At 41.9% G+C, this 22,987-nt stretch overlaps 1 protein-coding gene across 1 annotated transcript; it reads right to left on the bottom strand.

Annotated features, from left to right (window-relative positions):
• Positions 1-4,928: 4,928 nt before the first annotated feature.
• On the bottom strand, positions 4,929-22,918 carry f8 (coagulation factor VIII, procoagulant component). Its single transcript, XM_075481541.1, has 27 exons — positions 22,722-22,918; positions 22,409-22,503; positions 22,100-22,222; positions 19,695-19,907; positions 18,992-19,174; positions 18,717-18,820; positions 17,002-17,122; positions 16,605-16,884; positions 16,350-16,515; positions 16,084-16,171; positions 15,120-15,337; positions 14,891-15,035; positions 14,566-14,775; positions 13,445-14,280; positions 13,191-13,333; positions 12,133-12,298; positions 11,752-11,991; positions 11,410-11,638; positions 11,129-11,311; positions 10,650-10,766; positions 9,258-9,329; positions 8,997-9,082; positions 8,700-8,855; positions 8,321-8,465; positions 8,089-8,234; positions 5,838-6,020; positions 4,929-5,555 (listed from the first exon to the last, which is right to left on the bottom strand). Exons 1-27 carry the CDS (start codon positions 22,877-22,879, stop codon positions 5,400-5,402), a joined length of 4,962 nt encoding a protein of 1,653 aa, XP_075337656.1. The 5' UTR covers positions 22,880-22,918; the 3' UTR covers positions 4,929-5,399.
• Positions 22,919-22,987: the final 69 nt, after the last annotated feature.

Genomic DNA, 22,987 nt, shown 5'->3' with positions numbered 1-22,987 from the left:
CTGTGTGAGCTCAGGCCAGGTGTGTGTGTGTGTTTGTTTTTTTTTCAGTCATCTTCCAGATTTACCTGAGACCCCTTCGAACAAATGAAGACGTGGGTATTGAAAGAGAAATGCAAAGCCGTGCTCTTGTTCAGAGTTGTGCCTTTGAATGTTTTAATCTGCTCATTATCACCACAGCAACATGGCTGAGTTCAGTCAGGCATTAAGTCCTCCCTCGACTCCCAGTTCCCCCTCAGCATTTCACACTCAGGCACCCAATCCTGCTGAGTCGTAAAGGCCACGCTTCACTGGATCGGCTCCTGGAAGCAGAGCTCTTTATGTACAAACAGGGAACTATTGTGTTCAAGTCACAAGCGAAAAATAATCAGTTGTTGAGCACGACTGACCCCGGGGCCATTTTTTCTTTTTTTTGGCCAATTGGTGTAAACGCAATGAAAATGGATATTTCTGGGACATGTCCCATGTTATTAAACGGGACCATCGGTGCATATTAAGTTCTCCCTTTAAACCATGAGACGGCTCTCTTACTGATCTTCCGTAACTATTTGATATATTCATTCTATCTGCTTTTTCTAAGGGAAGAGGCACATGTACTTTTTACTTCACTGCATTTTCTGAAATATTTCAGATTAAAATGCAACATGAAAGAGTTAGAAATGATTAAAAAGTGCACAGTGTTAAATATTAAACAAGCGGTTCCTTAGTATTAAGGCTCACAACCAAAAGACTCACACGTCCACATCTTGTTCATAGTTTCACCAAAGGTGTATCTATTTGTCCCAAAAGTATTTGAAATGAGAAAAGTGTTAAAAGTGAGTATAAGTGAGTAACAGGAAGTATTTTTACTTTTGATATTTATCCAGTGACATTAACGAGCAGCGATGGAAGATGATTTAGCACATTCACCCCAAGTGCTGTTAACGCAGTACACATTTTAAGTACCTTCTACTCCACAATACTTTCATATTGCAGTTTTTATCTCACTGTAACAGTCTGACACCATTGTTCCTATTTGCTTTACAAGCTTAGATTTTGGTGCTAAATCAAGAATATGAATTACTTTGAAGTTTAAGTGTACTAAGTGGAGTAATCGGTCATTAAACTAAAGCAAAACCATTTGAAACTGGCAGTGACTTTGATAATCAGTCATTCCATACGGTCCAAACCTGTTATGTTGCGGTGTAATGCAGCAGATTGTCCAGTAGGAGTCCCCCCAATCACTTCTAAGAGAGAAAGTGACGGTAATGACTGAGATATTGCACTGACTTTATCTTCAAGATGTCCCAAATGAATGTCCTTCTCTTTAGAAAAGATTCAGTAGCTCAAGGGACCTGTTTGAATTTGGTGACACGACAGGAGATTCAGGATATAACAAACAATCTCTCACATAAATGTATCTAAGACCATGATGGTACATGTACAGTGCATCATTAAATTGTATTGATGCTTTCTTTTCTCTCCCACCCTGTTTTGCTGTACATATAATTCAAGGGAAGATTCGGAACGTGCTTCCCATGTTCTTCTGATAAAAGTTAGTCAAAAACACAGGGAGTACCTGAGATACATATAAAAATATTTGCACGTACAAGCACGTTTTGAGCCATAAATGCACTCTAAAATGATACAACAAACACACATAAAAGAAAAGAAAAAAAAAGATAGTTTATATCAGTGAAATTGTATCTTTTTCATTATGTAATCATATGACTAAATACATATCATTATTAATATCTTATAATTGTTATTATATAATTAATCATGTAATTCTTCATATTTAAAAGAGTGTGTTCCTATTTCGATATCCTGTGAAGTTTAATGACGAGCTTTTGTGGTGTTGTGAAATGTTTTAACATTCAGGAATTATTTTTTTGGTTAACTGATGTCATTACTTTGGAAACTTGGAAAATCTACCGTACCCCAAAAACCAAAAGTTCCAGGAAGCAATTTCTTGAAATTGACGAGAAAAGTTTGAAACAAAAGTGTAGAGATGATTCATCTGTTTGACAATCAATTCATGCGTCAAGTCACTGACTAAAGATGTTGCAGTTTACGGGCATGTTTTCTCCTACATAAGATGTCAGCCTGTGGGTCAAAGGTCCAGTTGATGATTTTTATTCTATTTTTTTTCCCTCCAGATGTACCTGGAAATAAAAATGGAACAAAATATGCAGACAAGCGGATTATCTAAGATATGCGTTGATCTTAAACTGTGTCATAATTGTCACAAAACCGAAGGCAAAGAAGGAGAGAGCACTTCTGCTTTCTCTTCCATCTCGGGCCCTCGGTATCAAGGCAGGAAGTGATGTAAGAAACAATGATAAAACTCTGGCCATTTTTTTTCAGTTGCATCACACTGTTTTCCACTTTGTGAAAACCAGGTCACAGAGAGGCTAATTCCTTTACATTTTTCTGACAAGAGACAGTGTGGAAATCATCCATCGGAGTCCACAGTCATCCCAACATAGAGAACCTGAAAATTACTCATGACAGATTGGTTATGTTTGGAAATTCTTTTTCTTCGATTTGCTGTGGGTGGCTGGCAATCGGCAGAAGTGGGGATTTAAATGTTTATCGGAATATGATACAATTTCAAAGGAAATTGGTACATTCATTTCACAAGACCTTCACATTTTTTTAATCATACATCTTGAAATCATCATAATCTCATTATTCCTTTTATTAGATTGTCTTTTGAAACTGTTGATCGGCGCTGTTAATTTTATCACAGGGCCCAACGCATCATTCATGAGCAGTACTCTCCCAACTTGTGCCAACGCAAATTGAAAGAAGAAAAGAGGAAGCTAATTTTTCCCTTGAAGCACAAAACTTAGAGGAAACTAACTTACAACCAAGAATGAACCTGCATGTTCTAGAGAATTCAGAAACAGGTCATCAGGACTAGGATGTCTGCGAATTCCCATTGGCCAACTGTTTAAATGACTGTTTACTAGGTGCAACTTCTGTTTCTTTCTTCTTTTTTTTTATGGATTGTCGGTACACTTCTGCCCTGTTGGTTGGATGAGACAACCAGTCTGAAGGCACAAACTCTCTGGTGTTTTCTGGGCTTCTATGGTACTGTGCTAAAGTCTCGAGCAACCCCTCATTTTCTTACGTTTTGACATGTAAACAAAAAATAGGAAAATAGGTGCGGCAATTTACTGGAACACGTGCAAGCATAAATGTTAATACAGTACAGCATTTAAGGCGAAAACTGTTTGTACAATACAAGGAACAGGAATAGTTCTCCAAGCCTCTTGTAGGACATTACAAAGCTCTTCTTTGGATGTTTTCTGCCTTTTGTTCTGTTTTCTGTCAAGATGATCCCACACTGCTTCAATAATGTTGAGGTCCGGGCTCTGGGGAGGATTCATCCCTCCGTAAGACCTGATGCCACTGATTTTCAGTCCACTTCTTGTTTAATTTGTTATACCTCATTCTTTAAGAACTGCTTTGTTGACAGCCGCCCTTTGTGGAGACCGTTTCTGATGAGGCTTCAGTGAACAGTAAAGGGATCAACTAAAGGTCCAGATGCATCTCTCAGGTCCTGTTGTAGACAGTTTTTTCTTCTTTGGTCTTCCACTTCATCCAATTTCCTCAACTCTTTTTAGGACACAGTGCGCACCATGCCGATATATATGTTCAAACTAATAGCTCTTTGGGAATCACCTTCTCGGTGCAAAAATACTGTTTTTATGTCTGTTAACCGTGTTATCTTGCAACTAAAGAAATGGGAACAAATAATGTGTCCATGACAGGCTGCCAGTAACAAAGTGACGAATGATACAATTGGTTCTGATTCAAGTTGTCCGTTATGTGTAGGCACAACACTGGCTCATCCCTGGAGTTTGGTTTAGACTGCAGACTGTTTAAGAACATGAAAACTGCATTATAATTGTTAGTTTGTAATAGGGATGTGCCAGTTGCCCGACAGATGAAGAAAATAATTTTTTTTATGCACGAGTGATTCAAAGGTCAGTGTTAAGTGGTTTAACAATAAAAAAACACATCACTCTCAAAACATTTGTACAGTACAGCAGGCCAACAAGAGATTCATCTATAATGAAAGCAATATGATGCCCTGTGTTGGAGAACTCTCCAGAGCAATAAACTAAACCATAAGCCGCCATGAAGGTGATACCTGTGATTGACCTGTATTTGTTGTTGTTGCCGCTTTCACACGCTGTGAACATGCTGTGAACACGGTCCCTGCAGCTGATAGGTGATTGTACCTGGGCAGCAAGCCACAGCCTCTGCTCTCCTGTTCATCCACATTCCCTTAGTCTATACCATCGCTTAGCAGAAGATCGAGACAGGTTCTCTGTCTGTTTTTTGAGATTACAGACGGTATGTTGTTGTTTCTGGAGAGATTAAGTGTGACAGCCAGGCACAATGTGCTACTGCCACATCTCTGCCAATGCATGTCCTGTCCAGCATCACTCTGTCTTCCAAACAAAACACGCGCACGCACTTCCTCCGCCTCCCTGCTGGAAACTTCCTGACTGATAACGAGGTGATAAAGTTTGTGTGGACCTGCAATACAAATGAACGGCCATCAACACTCAAAACCAAAGCATACTTTTTTTGATAGAGGCACCTTGTTGATCTTACCATTTCCCCTCGCATTCCGACCCGGCCTTTTTTCGTCTGTGAACCAACTAGTTCTTCCTCTGTTTAACGCAACTGCATAGTTCCACTTTTAACAGAACAATGCTGGAGCTGAGCTATTCATTGTTTCTGCCAGGAGGGCCTGCTAGAGGAGGATAAGTTCAGGAAAGTTCTGGCCTGAAGGCGCATGGAATGAAACAAAAGGAAATGGAAAATGTTCTGGAAAGAAGAAGGAACAAAATGGAGGGAGCGTGGCTGGTTTGTGCCTTTGCGTTTGTGTGCACTGAAGTTGGAGGGCTTCACAGAATAAATTCCTCTCAGACTCAGTTCAATTCTCAGTTTATAAGGTCTCAAATGAAGCACAAAAATACAAACTTTTCCAATGATATACAACTAGTCAAACAGTATACATCCATTTGGGTCTAAAATATTTACACACACTTACATTCTCAGCACAGCTGCGTGCTGCAAAGTTAAATATTGTTTACCAACATATTACATTCATTTCAACATGACTTCAAACATAACTATACCTTCATCAGATAAAAATGATTTCTCAGCTGCAACTTTAGACACAGAGACGAAGCAATCAAATATCACACTGGTAAAAAAAAAAAAATTAAAGTCATTCAGATGTAAACAAAGTTGTGGCTACAGAGGAAATAGCTTCAGCCAGTTTATATATAACTTAAGTGCTCTGCTGATGATTCATCATTTTCATTTCCAGTCAAGCTCCAGAAAAAAAAACTAGTAAAATGCTGCTGCGTGCTGCTGGCATGTTTGTCCGGGTGGCGTCAGACCCCTGGCTGTGTGTCACAGCCCAGCACTTCCAGGCGGAGGGCGATGTCATTGATCCAACCCCGCGGGTGGATGCGAATGAAGCGGCCGAAGACAGGAGGGTCGAAAAGGGCAATAGCTTCCTCGTCTGGATCGTTGTTTCCTGTGAAGATCTTAGAATGGAAAGGGGAAAAAACGTTAATCTACAGATACATTCAATAAAGCCCTGTATGGAGGACTTCTACAGGAGCAGATCAGGGTTTCCAAGATTTGTACAATGGTCCAGTACCCTGTGTGTCAGTAAAACATAAAAACAGCCTTTCAGGCCGAGTCATTTATTGATACTGGAAACTGTGAGATGGATGATTGCATTTCACGATATGCTGAAGATACAAATGAAACCATGACAAAGGTCTGATTTGAATGGAAAATCACTTGTGCCCTTTTCTGTGTACCTTTTCTCTCTGGGAGCTCTCCTCCAACACACTGCTCCAGGAACGTCCGTCCGGACTGAAGGTGACCGAGAACTCCGTCACCATCATCTGGGTCAGCATTGATCGTGCTCCTTGGGTGACGACACCCGTGATGCGTTTGACTTTCCCCAAGTCTACCTGCAGCCACTCGTGGGGGTTGTTGTTCTGAGGGGAAGAGGAGACGGGAAACATTTTGAGATATCACCATGAATACACATCAACCTTTACTCGAAACAGCACTTCATCAGAACATTCACATAGTTAAAAGCCTCTTCAGGTCCGAGGTCTGTTGTATGGACTATAAAGATGTAAACATTCGAGAAGTACATAAAGCACAACACTATATCCTGTAGTTTATACTACAAGTTGTGAATAAGAATGATAGCGTGAGTCTGTAACTTTAATCCAATATGAAACACAAAAAGGAACAGCTGTGGAGACGGATGAGAGAACACCACCCCAACATCACTTAAAGAAACTAGAAAAATGTGTTTGGCAGTGCATCTTTTTTTCCACTGCTCTCCTCTGCCATGATGCAGTCATGCTTTTTTATGGGTATTATGTCACTTCCTGTATTCCTCATTCATGGAATACTTTTTTTTACTTTTGTTTTAACCAATGCAGAAAGGGGAAAAGTAGGCCGCGGTAAAAAAACAGGCCAGCAAAAATGAAGAAAGAACCAAAACCCCACTTTTTCTGCTCTAAAGTTTAAAAGCTAACCTGAAAGCTGCATCCCTAATACCAATACTCTCTATCCTGGAATGATTTGATAGAAGTATTCTTGTCTGTGATAAATATTAATATGTCGGGAACAATGATAAAACATCTGGGGCTAGAGAGTGTCCGAGCCACTGCCCGGGCTGAAACAGCAAAGATTCACAGGAATACATCAGGAAGATGGCCCCAGTGGCAGATATCGAGAAGTCCCCTCAGACTGGTCTGAAATACAGCACGGAGGCGCTTATCATGGCAACACAAGAACAACAGAAGCCGGAGTGGGACTCACCGGCCAAGAACCCAGGTGAAGGCTGTGCAAAGAGGCCTGAGAGACAGTCCAGCTCATAGCTGCAGGTGTAAGATGCAGGGCAGCAAGAATAGCATACAGGAACACCAGTTCCAAGAATGGAACCTCTAAAGGTAATTGAGAACGACAGAAGATCCTGTGGGACTCCCATACCGAGACTGATAAACTAACCAACAGTCGAAGATTGGATTTAGCAATCCAAAGCGACGCAAACATGAAGAAGAGGGAAGATGAGAAGCTAAAAACAAAACAAAAACAAGGCCTGAAAGAGGACATTAAAAAGACGTGGGGAGTGATGCCAGTGGCAATCGGAGCACGTGGAGCCATGGCCTCCAAACTGGGCGAGTAGCTCCAGCACATCCCAGAAACAGAATTGGAGATCTCATCATATATAAGTAAAATGTGTGTGACCTTTGTTCATGGTTCATGAGCATTGTGTGTAACCTTTAATAGGAGGTCAACAGTTTGCCAGAAGGACAATTCACACCTCAACAGTTCAGTGCTGCAAAGTGTGAAATTGATAAGCTGAAGAGGAGGAAAGGAGAAACCACAGCCAAGCATGATAACAGAAGAGACAAAGGTTAATTCTCCTTATTATTTGCATCACTGGTTTTGATGAGTCATTCCAACAATATTCAACCTAAATTCACTGTTTACAACTGTGAACAAACTGGCCACCAGATGAGAATCTAGATTCCACTGTCCTCCAGTTGTTCATTTCTCGTCATTTTTCCTACTCACTATGGACGTAGGGCGTAGTCATGCTGGAAAGTTTTGGTAATCTGATGCAGGCATAATATTGCACATCGTCAAATTCAGTCAAATCTGTTGTTATTGACCATCTATGTCAGAGATCAGCCAAGCAGCCGAGGCTGCTTCTCTTTCTATCATTCTCTTCTTCATCAATAACTTTAATGATTTAAATGTGTGCAACCCAATGCAACTCAATCTATTTTTCCATATTCCCACTTCTACTACTGAGAGACCATAATCATACCCGACAACACTCATCAAATCAACACTAGTTGTCAAAAGTTTTGCTAATGTTTACTCACTAGATCAACAATCTAGCCAGAATCTTTACTCTGAATGATAAGAAGCAGCTCAAGGTGAGTCGACTGGAGGGCAAACTGTCCTCGTTAGTGAGATAAATTTTCGACTGCACGTAGAATATCTTTTCTGTGTATGCATGACTGAATGCGAGCTCACCTTTGGCCTCCAGGCGTTGGTGCTTCCGCTCTGGTGAAGGCGGGCGAGGTGGGGTTTCCAGCTTCGCAGCAGGCGTGAATAAAATGAGGAGGCGTCAAAGCTGCTGTCAGGAAGCCTCAGTTGGACTACGAGGGGCAGGGAGCAGCCTGGGCAGACAGAAACATATGAGTGGAGTCATTTTTGGCACTTTGACGTGCTGAAAAGCAATTCTGCAGCTAGTGCGATAACTTACTGTTGAGATCGCAGCCCAGTAGCTCCAGTCGGAGAGCGGGCTTTTGCACATAGCCGAGTGGCTGAATCCTGATGTAGCGGGCCACTAATGGTGGAGAGAAACTGTTGTCTTTCACCCTGGAGCTGTCCAGGTTACCATGAAATACCTAAAACAGAGGCCACACAAACACTATAGCTCGGATTTACGGGCTCAGGCTGGTTATTATGCTGCAGTTTAGTACAACAAACCATGTTACTGAACTGATTTGTGTTGCATTGCACCGGGTTTGACTGGAAATGCTGACAGCTTGTGTTCTTGGTTCAGCCGAGCTTCAGAACCAATCTCAACTTAGCTACCCAATGCTAACCTGCTGCATATGTGCACAGATATATGGACATACCTTGTTGTTCCTGAGGCTTTTTCCTTTGTAAGTGGTCCAAGTTTGTTGGTCCAGGCTGTAGGAGACAGTGAAGAGTGTGATGTAGTGGTCCCTCAGCTTGGACCTCACTCCCTGCGTCTGCACACCATGCAGCAGGGTGGGCTTCTGAAGATCAACCTGGAGACACACGTGACGTTAAGCTCACTTTTGAATGCTTTGGAGAGAATACTGATAAAAATTGGATTTTTACACCAGTGTTTGGAAAGTGACACACTATAACGTAGACAGCGCATAAGCTCAGAAATCTGTGTCTCTAACCTGTAACCATGAATTGCTGCTTCTGCCCATCCAGGCATTGATATAACCGGACTGCTCCAGCCTCGCTAACCTTGGCTCCCAGTTATCTGGACACAGAGATGGAAACATGGTCATAATCCTTTCATAAACACAAGGTATTTAATTTGAAATGGATCGAGAATGTGCGATAAAACCTTCCTCGTCCCTAATCCTGGCAGGTATTAGGTGTCTTTTTGGCGTGTTTGCCTCCATTTCTAACAAAAACACAAAACCAGCTCTTACCTATGTGATCTGAAGAAGTGATTTGGGAATCTTCAATCCTTTCCGACTTCATTCCCAAGGGGAAAGCACACCCTGCATGTCAGTACATCAAAACATAAGCTCAGTAAAGCATGTCAGATTTGCAGGTTTACACAATCAACCACTAAAATCCATTTCTTATTTACGATTACTACATCTAGACACTATATTACTGTGAATAGCATATGATCTTATACGTCAAGTCTTTTTTTTTTTTTTTACTACACTGTAATGTAATACGTTACGGTTTTCACACAGTCGGAAAAGCCTCACATAATTAAAACCTTTTGGTGACAAAGAACATCTCTAAATGTTTTGTGTAGCCTATTCTGCTTGTAGCAGTCCTTATGTAACAGCAGCAGCCTACAAAAGTACTCTACCAACTTATCAATGTTAGGTGGGATGAAGACATGTTTAAACTAATTCACCCTCTGAGGACAGTGGCTTTTGTATCAAATTTGTGTAAACCCATTTAGTTGCGGATGCGTTCAAATTCTCAAGATCAGGCTGAAAACAGGCAAAGCATTTCTTGGGCCATGGATAAATTCCTGAACAGGCCAACTGAGCATTAACTAAGAGGCCAAAAGAGTCACAAGCCCATATATGTCTTGCAGACTAGCCAATAAAACAACCACAGTTCCAAAAAAAACAACAACACTAAAGACACACAAAATTACTCATACCAGACATCTACTGACTACAAAGAGCTGCAAATGAACTAAAAATGCACACAAAGGAGAACAATGGATGCACAATGAAGCAAGCAAAGGCAAGACACACCAAAAGAGCTCAGAGAAACAATGGGCAGAAACAAAAGGGAACCAAGAAAAGAAAAGAAAAAAGAAGATTCTAACTGAATTCAAACAGGGATATAATCACATTTATGAAATACAAAGGCATCGCTGTTAGACGCAACATGTTCTTAAAGAGATGACGTAAATGTATACCGTTGTGTATGACATGCTTTTACAGAGCCGATACATTTACCAGCACTTTTCTCTCTCTGCAACACTTTACCTTTCCATCAGTTGTTCGATTTGGATCTATTTTTTAAATCACCTGAATATATATTTTTTTTCAATACTTTAAATAGCAATAACACAATTTCCCTCCAAGGCTTAATAAAGTCGCATTCAATTTATTTCAAAATGACAGCAAAGAGAAACAACAAAGAGATAGAGAAGAACCACAAAGACTCAGAAAATGCCATTTTAAGTTGATATCGTTTCTTTTTAGGATACATGTGGGGAAAGCATGAGCCCTAAGTCCCAAGAACCACAAACATCAATCACAAACTTATGGCTCAGATTATCTATGACATTATAGTTCTAACTGGATTCTAAACAGTATCACATATGGGACATGTGCACCTACGTGGATTATAGACCAAAAGCTTAGCCCTCATGCCAGCCAGTTGGTAGTCCCCTATCGTGCACTCCACCAGCCATGTGCCGACTGTCGGGGGTTTCATCTCCACTGTCCCATAGACACCTTGAGGAAAAAGTGGGTGACAAGCTCAATGTAATTCATGAGACAGCATGTGATGCACTGCACAGCTATAAGGCCTTTTTTTTAAAGCTCTACTTTAGCGTTTTTAACGTCACTTTTTTCAATAGAGAAATTCACCATGAGAGCATTTGGTTGATATCAAAAGTAAAAGTCAGTTCTGTGAGAAAAAAAATAAACAGGCCACAATAAAACTCAATCATTTGAAGTGGAAACACACTGTCTAATAGCAACCATGTGGACTGTAGTTGGTCTGTGAGTATCTGCTGTGTGAGCCCGTTTATGTTTATGCAGAAAGTTTTCATGTATTCAAATGTCTAAAAGCAAATTTGTGTGGGTGTATTTACCAGGAAAGAGGTTGAAGACGCCCATACGGTGCTCCTGTTTAGTGTGAACAGTGAAAGGCAAACCATGGAAGTGCACGGCGTGATACTCTCTGTCGCTTCCCACGTTCAGAAGGTGCCACCTCACTGGCTGGTGCTGGGCAACCACCAAACCAGGCAGGGTCTCCGCCACATACCCATTAATTGCTGAGGTAAAAAAAAAAAGAAACACTGGTATTAACTTCTGAGAAATCAATTGTGGCATAAAGAGATTAGCAGAAACCATGACATGAGCAATCAGCCACCTGCAAACTTATTGCTGGTGTGGTACCAGGGATCCTTAGTGTTGGCCTGACAGGGTGGCGCACAGTAGCGCTGCAGGTTCTCCTCCAGGTACCAGCTCTTAGTTTCATCGAACGTGTGGAAGAGCAGGGAGAACTCCTGGATGTCTGGCTGCTTGTTCTGCCGAGTCTGCAGTTTACCAGTCTTACAGATCACCAGCGGTCCGATCAGACCCGAGTGAAGGTCCTTCTCCTAGATTATTGGAAAGAAACATGCATTTTCTCCATGTCATTTGAATACAGACAAGGTTTCAATACAGAGAGAGGAATATAAATGCTTTGTGTCTGTGTTAGACTGCTGCAGACCTTGTCCACAGTGGAGTAGTAAGCTCCGGTCTTGCAGTCAAATTCAGGGTCAGTGGGTCCCTGTTTCTTGCTTATTCTCCAGTTATACGTCCGGGCTTCTCCAGGAGGTACAGGCTCTCCGGGAACCCCGGCCGGAGCAGAGAAAGAACTGGTTTGTGCAGTGCCGGCCCCCTGGCTTCGGTCGTAGACTCCATGGAGGTGAAACGAATAAGGTCTCTTTGCATTGTTCTTAAAGATCACCTGAGTTGAGACAATAAACGAGAAGCCGAGCTTAACAAACCGCGACAGTTTTGATAACGAAATGGCCACATTTGTTTCCACATTTTAGAAACATCCAGGGTAAGTGAACCTACAGGAAACTGTCGGTACAGAAACACTTACAGTGAGGAGGTCATTAATCTCAGTTCTGATGAAAGGTCCCATAATCCCCAAGTGTTCCTGAAGCTCTCCTCTGCCTACAGGATGCTGGAAGTCTTTGTAGGTGTAAGCTCGAAACACCACCTTCTTATACTCAGGCAAGAACTTCCTTATGCCCCGGCGCATCTCACTGAAGAGAGCAAGAGTCAACACCTCCGTTAGCGCAGAATGCATCACATGAAACAATTTAACAGCGTAACATAACAACTGCGTATTTAGGGTGACAGTAAAGGCGAGGACGCATTTATATTTATATTAAACCACACATTTAGATGTTTATATTTCTTTCGGCATACAGATTTATCAAATGGCACAAAAAAAAAAAAATTGTTGAAATTAAAAGTTTCTGCTAGCATAGATGGATTTCTGAATGGGGTCTGCCAGGCACAGGTTAAAGGGCCCATAAGCTATAAATCTGTGGGGTTGTATATAGCACCTATGAGTAGATATTGTGGGCGTGCATGGTTTTTGTCTTATTTGTGTGTGAATTAGTACCGTAATGAACTGGAAACCATTCCAGGGTGTACTTAATATATAAACTGATAATAGTTGTGTGGTCTTCAGTTCCCCTGTGATGCTTAACAGGATGTTGTGAGTATACAAAATGGATGGGTAGGGACACAAAGTGACCAAATGGGCCCAAAACGACATGCAGAATGGCCACAAAGTGATACAAAAGACGTGTGAGATGCAAAGCTGGAGACAAACAACACCCACAGATCTGTTCAGCGCGGTTTGTGGTTGTTTTGTTTCAAACAGCGATTGCACAGACCCGACCCTGAAGGCCTGTTGTTCTGTAATCCATTCATAGTGGATTAGTGAGTTTTTCTAACTTAGTGTGCAGCCAGGACAGCTGCTTCTGTCCACTTTCCAATCTCTACACTAAGTGTTGTTGCTTTATAAAGAGGCTTTCCATTTAATCTTAAATGGTAATAAGGCAAGACAGGAGATACATTTCTCAGAATGTGGAAACAATGGCTTTATATTCCTGCATGGAAACTTGTATGAAGTCTTGTTTCTACCTGGGTTTGATGAGCTGATGTGGTGTTCTGATACCATAGTTCCAGGTGATCTCCTCTGCAGCAATGTAGTAGACACGAGGTTTGACTTCTCCAGAACGTGGGTTCATGTAATCTGAATCAAATAAATCTGATGTGCCGTTGACCTGCACATAAAATTTAAGATTTATTCTGGTGAAGGGGGGGGGGGGGGGGGGGGTCAGTTTTTGTAGCATTTGAAATTCTACTTAATGAGACTCACAGACAGACAACAGTACCTCATAACTGTAGTCATCATACTCAAGGGACAGATCAAGCTGTGCTGTGTTGTTGTATTCCATATCCAGCAGATCGTCTGTAAGCCTTTCGGGTTCGGAATCCGTGTGAGTTTGTAATTCTAAGTGTTGATCTATGTCCTCTGAGGAGCTTAAGTCTGCAGTTGAGTCTTCATTGCTCATTGGTGCTTTGCCGCTCAGAGAGATGTCTTTGCCGTTTTCAAGTTCTATTGTTCCACCATTTGTTTCCCCAAGCAGCTCACTGCTCTCTTCAGTCGTTACCTCTGCATCTGTGTCGGTCATGTTTTCTACATCTTCTCCAACAATCTCTATCGTAGTTCCTTCATCTTCCAAGATTCCAAAACGTGCGTCTCCATTCGTCCAGTTCCCACTGGCTTGTCTCCTCTGTCTGCCACCTCCGTTTTCCCCACTGTCAGTCTGATTCTGAGAAGCTGTCCAGTCCCCATCCCTCTCTATCTTGTCCAGGATGTCCTCTGGAATTCCTCCCTCTGAGGGAGACTTTGCCCTTTCGAGTGACTTCACTGGCACTCTCCTCAGCTGACATGCCGCACCAGAATCTTCCGTTTTGTCTATAGTGACATTTTGACCGTTAAAGTTGCTGGAGAGGGCTTTCTTGCACACTCTCACCAACACTGTGCCATTTGTAGGTCTCAGGCCCCTTGGCTGGAGGGCTATTTCATCAAAATAGTCGGAGATATCTTCATCCACATCGTGATCAACTAGCGGAAGGTCTCCGTTGTTGCAGGGACGAACCGTGTAACGGATACTCATGCCCCGGTTCTTGAGGCTGCTGTCAAAAGCACTGATCTCCCACTCACCTACAAGAAGAGAAAGGTTAGACTTAGTATGACTCATCTAGCATGTAATACAGCATCCACATCTGGAGGTTCCTACTTAAAGCCCCACTGGGAGCCTCCATGCTCCAAAAAGTATGCATCACTGCCCAAACTGGGAGATCTCTTTGCCTTGATTGTTATTTCTTTGATTAAACCAACACAGGTTTCCTAAAGTTTGAATATAACAGTTACACTTTTGTGCCTCTTCAGCACTTAACATCTCTCTCTTTGAAAAAAATTGTGGTGTATGTAAATCTTTGACCTCACCAATCAGCTCGGTCTCCATGGGAACAGTTATGGCGGTCATCGGGAAGAGGGTGAGAACGGACTGGTAGAGGTCTTGGTACTGAAACAAGTTTCCAGTGAAATAGACAGAGAGGAAGTCGCTCTGGGTTCCCACATTGGCCACATGCCAGAAGGAGACATCAGTCTGACACATGACAAATTGACGTCCGCTGAACATGATGCCGTTTATACCTGGAGGAGGAGGAAAATTCAAAGAAAGCGTGCGCTTTTTTAATATGTTGATTCTTCATACATTTTGCAATATTAGTTACAGGTCCACTCACAAACGCTAGGAAATTGAACTCACTGTAAATGACATTCGTCTCATAGAATTCAGGGTCTGTGGCGTTAAAGGAGCTTTGGCCGGACTTCTGCATGTTCTCCTTGAAGTACCAACTTTGGTTCTCATCAAAAACAGCAAATATGAGGTTCAGCTTCTCATCGGGTCCCAACTGCACGGAACAAGAGATTTAATATAGAAAACAAACAAACAAAGGTATGAGTGAGCCGGAAGCTTGAGCAGATGAACATCTCACCAGTCGTCCTCTGGTATCGATGGCGTTGTACTTGCAGATGAGCAGGGTGCCCACCAGCCCAGAGGCCAAGTCCCTCTCTGGGGAGATGGTGCTCTGATACAGCTGGGTCAGACACTGGGGGTCTCCCTCCAAGGGCCCGTCATCTGTTGTCAGCCTCCAAATGTAGCTGAACGTGCCATTGGGGGGGACTTCCATTGAGCGCAAGTCATTCTCCGCGGCTGTTGGAAGAGAATTGGGCAGATTTGTTTCAGGTCAGTGAAGACAAACACTCAATGACAACATTTAGCTGTTAAAGTCCGTCTCTGAAGACAGGGATAAGTCAGTTGTAGTTATAACTCTTCCACTGCTACTATTGCACTGACTCAATTGTAGATTAACCATTTAGAGTAAGGCTTTTTTTTTCTTTCCATGCAAGCACATTTGTTCATTTTGTCGATTACTTAAAAGCTATATGTATTCAAGGGATTTCCTGAGAAAATAAGGCACAAAGGCTATAGTGTCAGTTATGCTATACAATTTAAATTAGGTATGGAGTACAATTATCATGTAATTCAAGTGTTTTTCCTGCAAACATTTTATGCTTAGTTTTTAGTTAAGGCAAAAACATCAAAATCTGGATTTTGACTGTATGGATGAAGGGAAATAAAGCCATCCGATCCTGTTTCAGCGTGTCAGGTGCATCGCAGTGAGAGCTGGGATAGTTTAGCAGGCCTACAAATGAATGACAGGAGGAGAACCAAGTAACAAATTAATTTCTGTTCTAGTTGAGTTCTGCTCTAAAACACAATGAAAAATAGCCCTGCGGGGAGGTGCCATGTTGCCAGTTTGTATGACCGCAGCTAAAGCACCCCTCAGCCTTTTCACCGATGTGCCACTGTTCTTAAAAGTTCTTAAAAGTTCTGGATATTTTGGGGCAAAATGAGGCTTTATTATTCTGCCGGTTTATGTCCATGCTCAAGCTTACCATTAGAGGATCTCTGCAATGGAAAGATCTTGGTGAGGCCATTTGGGTAGATGTTAAAAGGGCGACTGGCCAGGTTTTTAAAGGTGATCTGGAAGGAATTCAAACCAAAGTGTAATCAATGGAAAGCCACACATAGAACCTGAGCTTTAACAATTGCTACCTTACTTAAGTTCACTTCTGTCATGATTTTTCTGTGAAACATTTTTTTTTGTTTGAGGCCCATGAGGCTAATTGTCACACAGTCCTCAGACATTTGAATCACTCACCTGGAGCTGATCATTGACTTTTCCTTTCAATAATGGACCCAGCAGTGTCCTGTCCGGGCTTTTCCTTTGACTGAAGGATCCGTCTGTGTATTCCACATAGACGACCTTTTTATATTTGTAGCCGAAGTGATGGGGAGCAGCAGGAAAATATCTGGACTGCAACTCGCTGATGTAGGAAAGAGAAATTAAACAATCAGTTCAGCAGTTCATCCTTTTTTTCCCCTCTTCTTCCACTTCTTCCCTTCTTTTCTCTACCTGTCCATGGGTTTGAGATGAGGAGCATAGTCCCAGGTGACCTCTTCAGCGGCAATAAAATGTGTCCATGTATTGGACTGCTGTCCTCCGCTGGATCTGACTTGGAATTGGGGCTTCTTGGGTTGAATATTTATGGTGTTGAACATATAATCATAATCTTCATCACCACCCCCCTGACTGTCTTGGTTGTAATCCTCATGCTTGACCTGGCGCAGGTCAGGTCTCGGCACAGGGACGGGTTCAGGACATTTCTCCACGGTGACGAATGCATTCATGCCATCTGGGGGAGGCAGAGGACACACGAATGATGGTAGTTATGGCACAACTCAAGATGAAATTAAGGTTATAAGTGAAACAAATTTATGTGGGGCTGAGAGAGTGGTTGGGTGTTTCTTACCATGGCGGTGAGCATTTATCTGACAGCTAACGAGGAAGCGGCCTATTGAGGTAGGTCTCATTTCTGCAGTGACAAACGTCATCGGGGTCACCTCCACAGTGACTTTACGATGGGTCATCACCTAAAAAAACCCACCAATTTACTGGATTTAATGCTATAAAAAATGTATACACTTGATTAGTGCCATAATTATCTAAACTCAGTCCGACTAATTTAACTTAGAAAGAAAAAACCCTTTTCCTAAAACGCTCGGCTGTGACTTTTAAAAAAAGAATACGAGGGTAACAAACAGAGTTTAATACTGCCGGTCTATCACTGGTCTTAGATTATTTACACAAACCATTTCTAAAACAGTTGGAATGAAAATTATAATTCTAACGATAATATAACAACAATCTTGAAATAATTCAAACCCCATATTTGAAAAAAAAATTCAGATATTTCAAATGCTGACATTGAAAATCAAACGAACTAATAAAAAGAAACAATGTAATGTGAGATCATTTTGAATTTGAAGCCAAAAAACGCACACAGAGAGTGAGAGGGTGAACAGAAAGGTAGAGGAGCAGTGAAAAAAACAACAACAATATAAAGAAATGCTTATTGGAAAATATTACAACTTATTGTGTTGATCGGTCACAGGTTGGTAACATGATTGGGCAAAAGAAGAGCTTCAAAGAAAGCTCTGAGTGTTAACGCTGTCACGATGTCAGGTTTTCATGAAACAATTATCACGGACAAAAGCATTCACAACCACAACCATATTGCAAATCAGAGAAGAAAAAATATTTCTATATATATAATGTTTGCCATCAATATTTTTTTATCAGCTGAAATCAATCATGATATCATCATCAGTGTATTATATATTGGGACACCCCCACTGAGTGTTTAAGGACTGATGAGGAGTTCATCCCTTTGTGAAAGACCACTGCCCCACCGTTTTAAGAATATGGAGTCAATAGCATTTTTTCACCTTAAAACTTCAATTAAAAAAAATGGGGTTTTCATCATTTATGATTCGTGATATGAATGAATGATTGCAGATAAATCTCTGGGTATGTTACAGAGCTTAAAACCATATTAAATGTGACCCTCTCAGGCAGCAATTAATTTAAGGGAAAACTTCTTAACGGAGGTAAACACCCCCTCATCTTAACTTTTTAAAAGAGTATATGAACATATGATTTTCACAAAACAATAACAATTCTCAGGTTCAGCATCGGTCAACTTTATCATATCAATAATATAACTTAATTAGAAAGCCAATGATCTATTTACTTTTTTCAAAATATCCAATATGTATTAATCAGCCATGCGTCCATGTAGCATTTTTACCACAAATACTTTTAAACAGTGTTTCAAATGAATAGGGTCCTTGTGACCGCTGACAGAAAGATTGCTGCACTCATCCTTTTTGCTACTTCCCACACAACAAACCAGAAACATTATGTGCACAAACTGTCACCGTGGTAACAAAGAAAAGCACAGAATTATTTCTAGTTGTTTTTGTTGATCCAGAGATGAACTGATTTGACATGTCGGGCAGAAATTATCACAGAAAAACACATCAGTAGGGGCGTTGCCGGGGGCGACTGTTCTGCTTTCTACTCTTGTGAATACTTTTTTTGATGATTTACTCAGTGCTCCCCAGCGTCCTGCCAATCCCTCATTCAGTTTGCCGTGAGTGTCTTTAATCTGAAACCTTGATTTACCTGTAAAGAGTGATCCTGGAACCGAATGGAGTGGATTTCTGGAGCTGTGCCCATCCCAATCATATGCCAGAACACGGGATTACGGCCCTGACACACTGTCAAACCTACACACGCACAAACAAACAGAGAGAGAGATGGAAAATGGGCCAAATTCCTGTACACACCAGATACAATGCCGCAGCTGATACACAGGGCGTAGTGTTAGCAGCACTTAACATTACAGCACACATGACATCATCATGGAACAACCTCTCTGAGGCAGACTGTTTCTTTACCGGGTAAAGTAGAGTTGACATAGCCATTGATGGTGTGGTATTCCTTCCTGCCGTTGCCCCTCTTGAACTTGTCTCTGATCATCCTCTCTCCCACTTCTCCATTCCAGCTTTTAGTCTCATCAAAAACTGCAAAGATCAGGACGAACGCTTGTTGTCTCCTCTGGCCGTCGTCTTTGAAGGCGCCTGAGGGAACACACACAAAAGGCCCGTGATGCAGGATGGATGCGTGAACCTTTTACCTGAGCATCAAGTACATCAGCATAATCCTCTTAATTTGCTTCGTTCCATCGATGAATTTTGGCCTTTATTAAACGGTGTGGCTTTAGGGATGGCAGTGATAAACAGACAGTTGCATTATGATGGATGAAAAACAGACTGTTGAACTGTTAAACTAATGGGCAACAACTAGGTGACTGTTTTGACGTCCTGGAGGGACCACACTGTGTTATTTAAAGCCTCTTTCTTTCTCATATCGATGGCCTAAGTTGATTAATGGAATACATTCGGCTTGAGCCATCTCTAACCTGTAATGAGATTATAGAAAATGACTACATGGTGAGACTGTTCTAAGCCTGCATAAACAGCTAATGCAACTACAAGATAAGACAATCGCCTGTCCCTGTTTGTCCAGTTGTTTTTCTGTGCGTCACATTTAAGCCATCAAGAAAGTTTTACAAGAACAATTCGACTGCAGCTCACTGACTTGATTTACAGATGAGCAGGGCACCGATGAGTCCTGAGTTCATGTCTCTGACTGTGTCCACCTGGGACGAGTACGAGTAGGTGAGACAGTCGGGGTCGCTGGTGGTGGGACCGTCTTTAGGGCTGATGTCCCACACGTACTCATAGTATCCTCCTGGAGAGACTGCGTCATCCTCCTTCTCCTGACCCGCTGTAGAGTCATCATACCCAGCTCCTGGAGGAAGAAGACACAGCATGACTCGTGACTTTTGGAAACCAAAGTAGTTTGAAACTGCTGTAACTGTAGGAAAACATGTTGTTCGATACAATACCTTAGTTAAAAACCTTGTTGTCACGTAACATCAGAGAAAACATCATTAGTAAATTAAATTAAAGTGCTAACTCATGATAATGCCTATCGACCAACCGATCAAACTTTATTAATGTAGCACCTTTTTTTTTTAAAAACAAAACAAAAGCCAGACTGAATAAATGGGTTTCTGCTTCACATGTAAAGATATCAATGTGTTCAGCTCCTCTCTTGTCATCTGGAAGCTTGTTCCAGGAGTTTAGAGTATAAAACTAAGCATAGCCAGATGTTTCTGTTCTGCTTTGCACTGCTAAAATAGAGGAGTTGGAGGAACTCAGAGTCTTTCCTAATAAAATGTTAGCGTTTCAGAGAGGTGCTCTGGTGCAAAAACCGTGTAGCATCTTATCAACTGATAAAATAATTCTGAACTCAACATGAAAGTTAACAGATAACCTCTGAGGCTTAAAGAACGGTACGTGCTCTCGTCATGCAGGAGAATTTTGTATTAACTGTAGCTGAAGCTTGGTTCTGCTGATGCTTTTCAAATGCTATAAAGCTGCTTTATTAACACTCCACGCAGTCAAACACACCCCTTTAATTCTTGCCTCTTGGCCTGGATTCAGTCTTAGTGTAATTAATTTAGGGGGGGGGGGGTCGGTTTCTCACTGAGCCGCTGAACTAATCATCAAAACCTCTGTTTTTTCTCTTGGTCGAGCTGCGATAAGTTCTGTGACATCCAGACTTTTATATCTAAAGTACAGTTAAAAAGACTTTTATCAGAAATGTGCTCACACACATGAGAGCACACAGGCATCAACCTTTTCTTCACCCCTTAATAACACACAGCGATGTGCCTCATGAAGGCTCATTCCTGCACACGACAAGAGCCGCTTTTCAGATTATGATAAGCTCAGTTATTGGAATCTGCCTTGTGGTAGGAAGACGTGAGCCACTTACAGGAAGCGACTGCTGCGGATCTATAGCAGCATTAGAACACATGCCAATGCTTTCTATGGAAGGGATTAACCATCAAAAGCTTCTCATGTGTGGAATATTCTCCTTGGGCACAGCTGAGGACAAAAGAACTTCGAAGACTGACTGTTATGCACCCAACAGGCTCCACAATATCTGTACACTCAAGATAGCGGGAACCGTTACTCTCAGTAATTTCTGAGGAACAAGGAGGCAATTTTTTTTTTCTGTATTTCTTTTCTTGTGAATTTCTAAAATAAATTCCCCACTTTCTTTCTTGAGTAACTTAAAGGAGAAGTTCGTTTTTTTTTTTTAAAACCTGGACCTTATTTCTGGCATAAAATACGTTCATCTACTCACCGATAACAGTTTGGTGAAAGTCGACGTCCTTCGGAAGATATTTAGATCACTCGAGATCCACGTATATCAATATAACGGGAGAGAACAGGGCAGAGACAATACAGCCTCTAAATAGGGCATTATCTGTCTTTATTTCACCAATACTTTAAGACCAATTAATGAATGAACGCGTACTATTGCACTGCTAGTTCAGAGCTGCCCGTGTTGTTGTTATTGGGGGCTATCGGGGGCCTTATGGGGGCTTTCTACACATGCGTCTAGTGGGATAACGTCATCGGCGCGCACCGCTGCAGCACAGCTCATTCACTCCGTTAAAGACATCTATTCATACTCAAAGTTGTCTTCCATGTCGTCAAAATCTGATAAATATCCTGCCATGTTGCACAAAACCAGCAGTAGCAAACTCCGTGTGAAGTTAGCCGACCGTCACAGAGTAAATAAAATTTTAACTTTTCCTTTAAGAAAGACTACAGTTTTATTTTTACTAAATACAGAAGTTAAAAGACTAAATTTACATTAACATGATTTAAAAGCAGTTTCGACCTTAAGCAAAACCGCATGGAGGTCTAATGTTCAAGGCGTGTTATTGTGCATGCTTTTTCCGTTGCATCATCTTCAGTGCAACATAGATTCCAACTGAAAATGGATCATGAGTCAACAACCTGAGTCAGGTTCTTGCTCAGGATTTGACCAAGAAGAAGAGAATGCCGCTGACTAACATTTAGCTTGTGCTGACCGCATCATATTTGAGAGTTCACGGAAGTTTCTTGCGTTCAGATTCTCACCTTCAGACTTCTTGGAGTAGGTGATCCCCACGGGGCTGATACTGTAGGGCTGAGACGCCAAGTTCTTAAAGTGGACCACCACTCTGTCACCAGCCTGGGCGACGATCACCGGGCCTTGAATACCTACAACCACGTAACACCACCTTTCTTAAGAATTCAGCCATCTGATCAGCCATTTTTGGTTAATAAGTCAAGAAACTAGCTGATTTCCCCCAATATAATTGGCAAACTAATTAGTTTAACCAAAAAATACTGAGAATACAATGGAAAACTTTAAATAAGACAAAAACTTGTGAAGAGGAGACTTACCTGTCCAGGCTGGTCTCGGCTTGGGGACGGTGTAAGTGGAATCTGTATACTCCCTGTAAACTGCCTTGATGTACTTCTGAGGAATAGCTTTGGATCTAAAAAGATTAAATGAAGACTTAAGTATGAGCAACACTTTACAGCACCCTGTTCATAGATCCAAACTGTGAAAACTCAGGTAAGACTTTACAAGTAACTTAACTAGTAGGGATTTTATACTGCCTATATAGTGACTCTTTATTTTTCCAAAACTGGCAACCTAGTCCTGGATGGCAGATCAGAGCCTGCTGTCTAAATAGCACAGAGAAACGTTTACCCCGGGTCGGACGCTCGGTCAGCATCGTCCAGGTGGATGTAGTCCCAGCCGATCTCCACAGCTGCTATGTGGTACTCCCTGACAGCAGCCTGGGACTGCTGCGCCTCTCCGGCGGGGCAGCAGAGGAGCGGCAGCAGGAGCAGAAGTGTCGCTCTCATCTCCGTGTGCGCTTTGGTGGGTCCCGAAGTCAAACCAGCGAACGGGCTCTGGTGCTCATCCTGTGCGCTGAAATATTTAAAGGGAGTGGTGTGGAGGGAGGTCAGTGG

This window comes from Odontesthes bonariensis, chromosome 13, assembly GCF_027942865.1.
Source record: "Odontesthes bonariensis isolate fOdoBon6 chromosome 13, fOdoBon6.hap1, whole genome shotgun sequence".
In the NCBI taxonomy this organism is placed as follows: Eukaryota; Metazoa; Chordata; class Actinopteri; order Atheriniformes; family Atherinopsidae; genus Odontesthes; species Odontesthes bonariensis.
Note: the sequence above shows the minus strand (reverse complement) of the source record. Positions and strands in the feature narration are given on the sequence as shown.

Excerpts from the sequence above, each read along its gene's own strand:
- f8 (XM_075481541.1), bottom strand. The coding sequence starts at position 22,879 with ATGAGAGCGACACTTCTGCTCCTGCTGCCGCTCCTCTGCTGCCCCGCC. Across the intron at positions 15,036-15,119 it reads TCGATACCAGAGGACGACTG|TTGGGACCCGATGAGAAGCT; the intron begins GTGAGATGTTCA and ends TGTTCCGTGCAG. Across the intron at positions 12,299-13,190 it reads CATCAGCTCATCAAACCCAG|TGAGATGCGCCGGGGCATAA; the intron begins GTAGAAACAAGA and ends TGCTCTCTTCAG.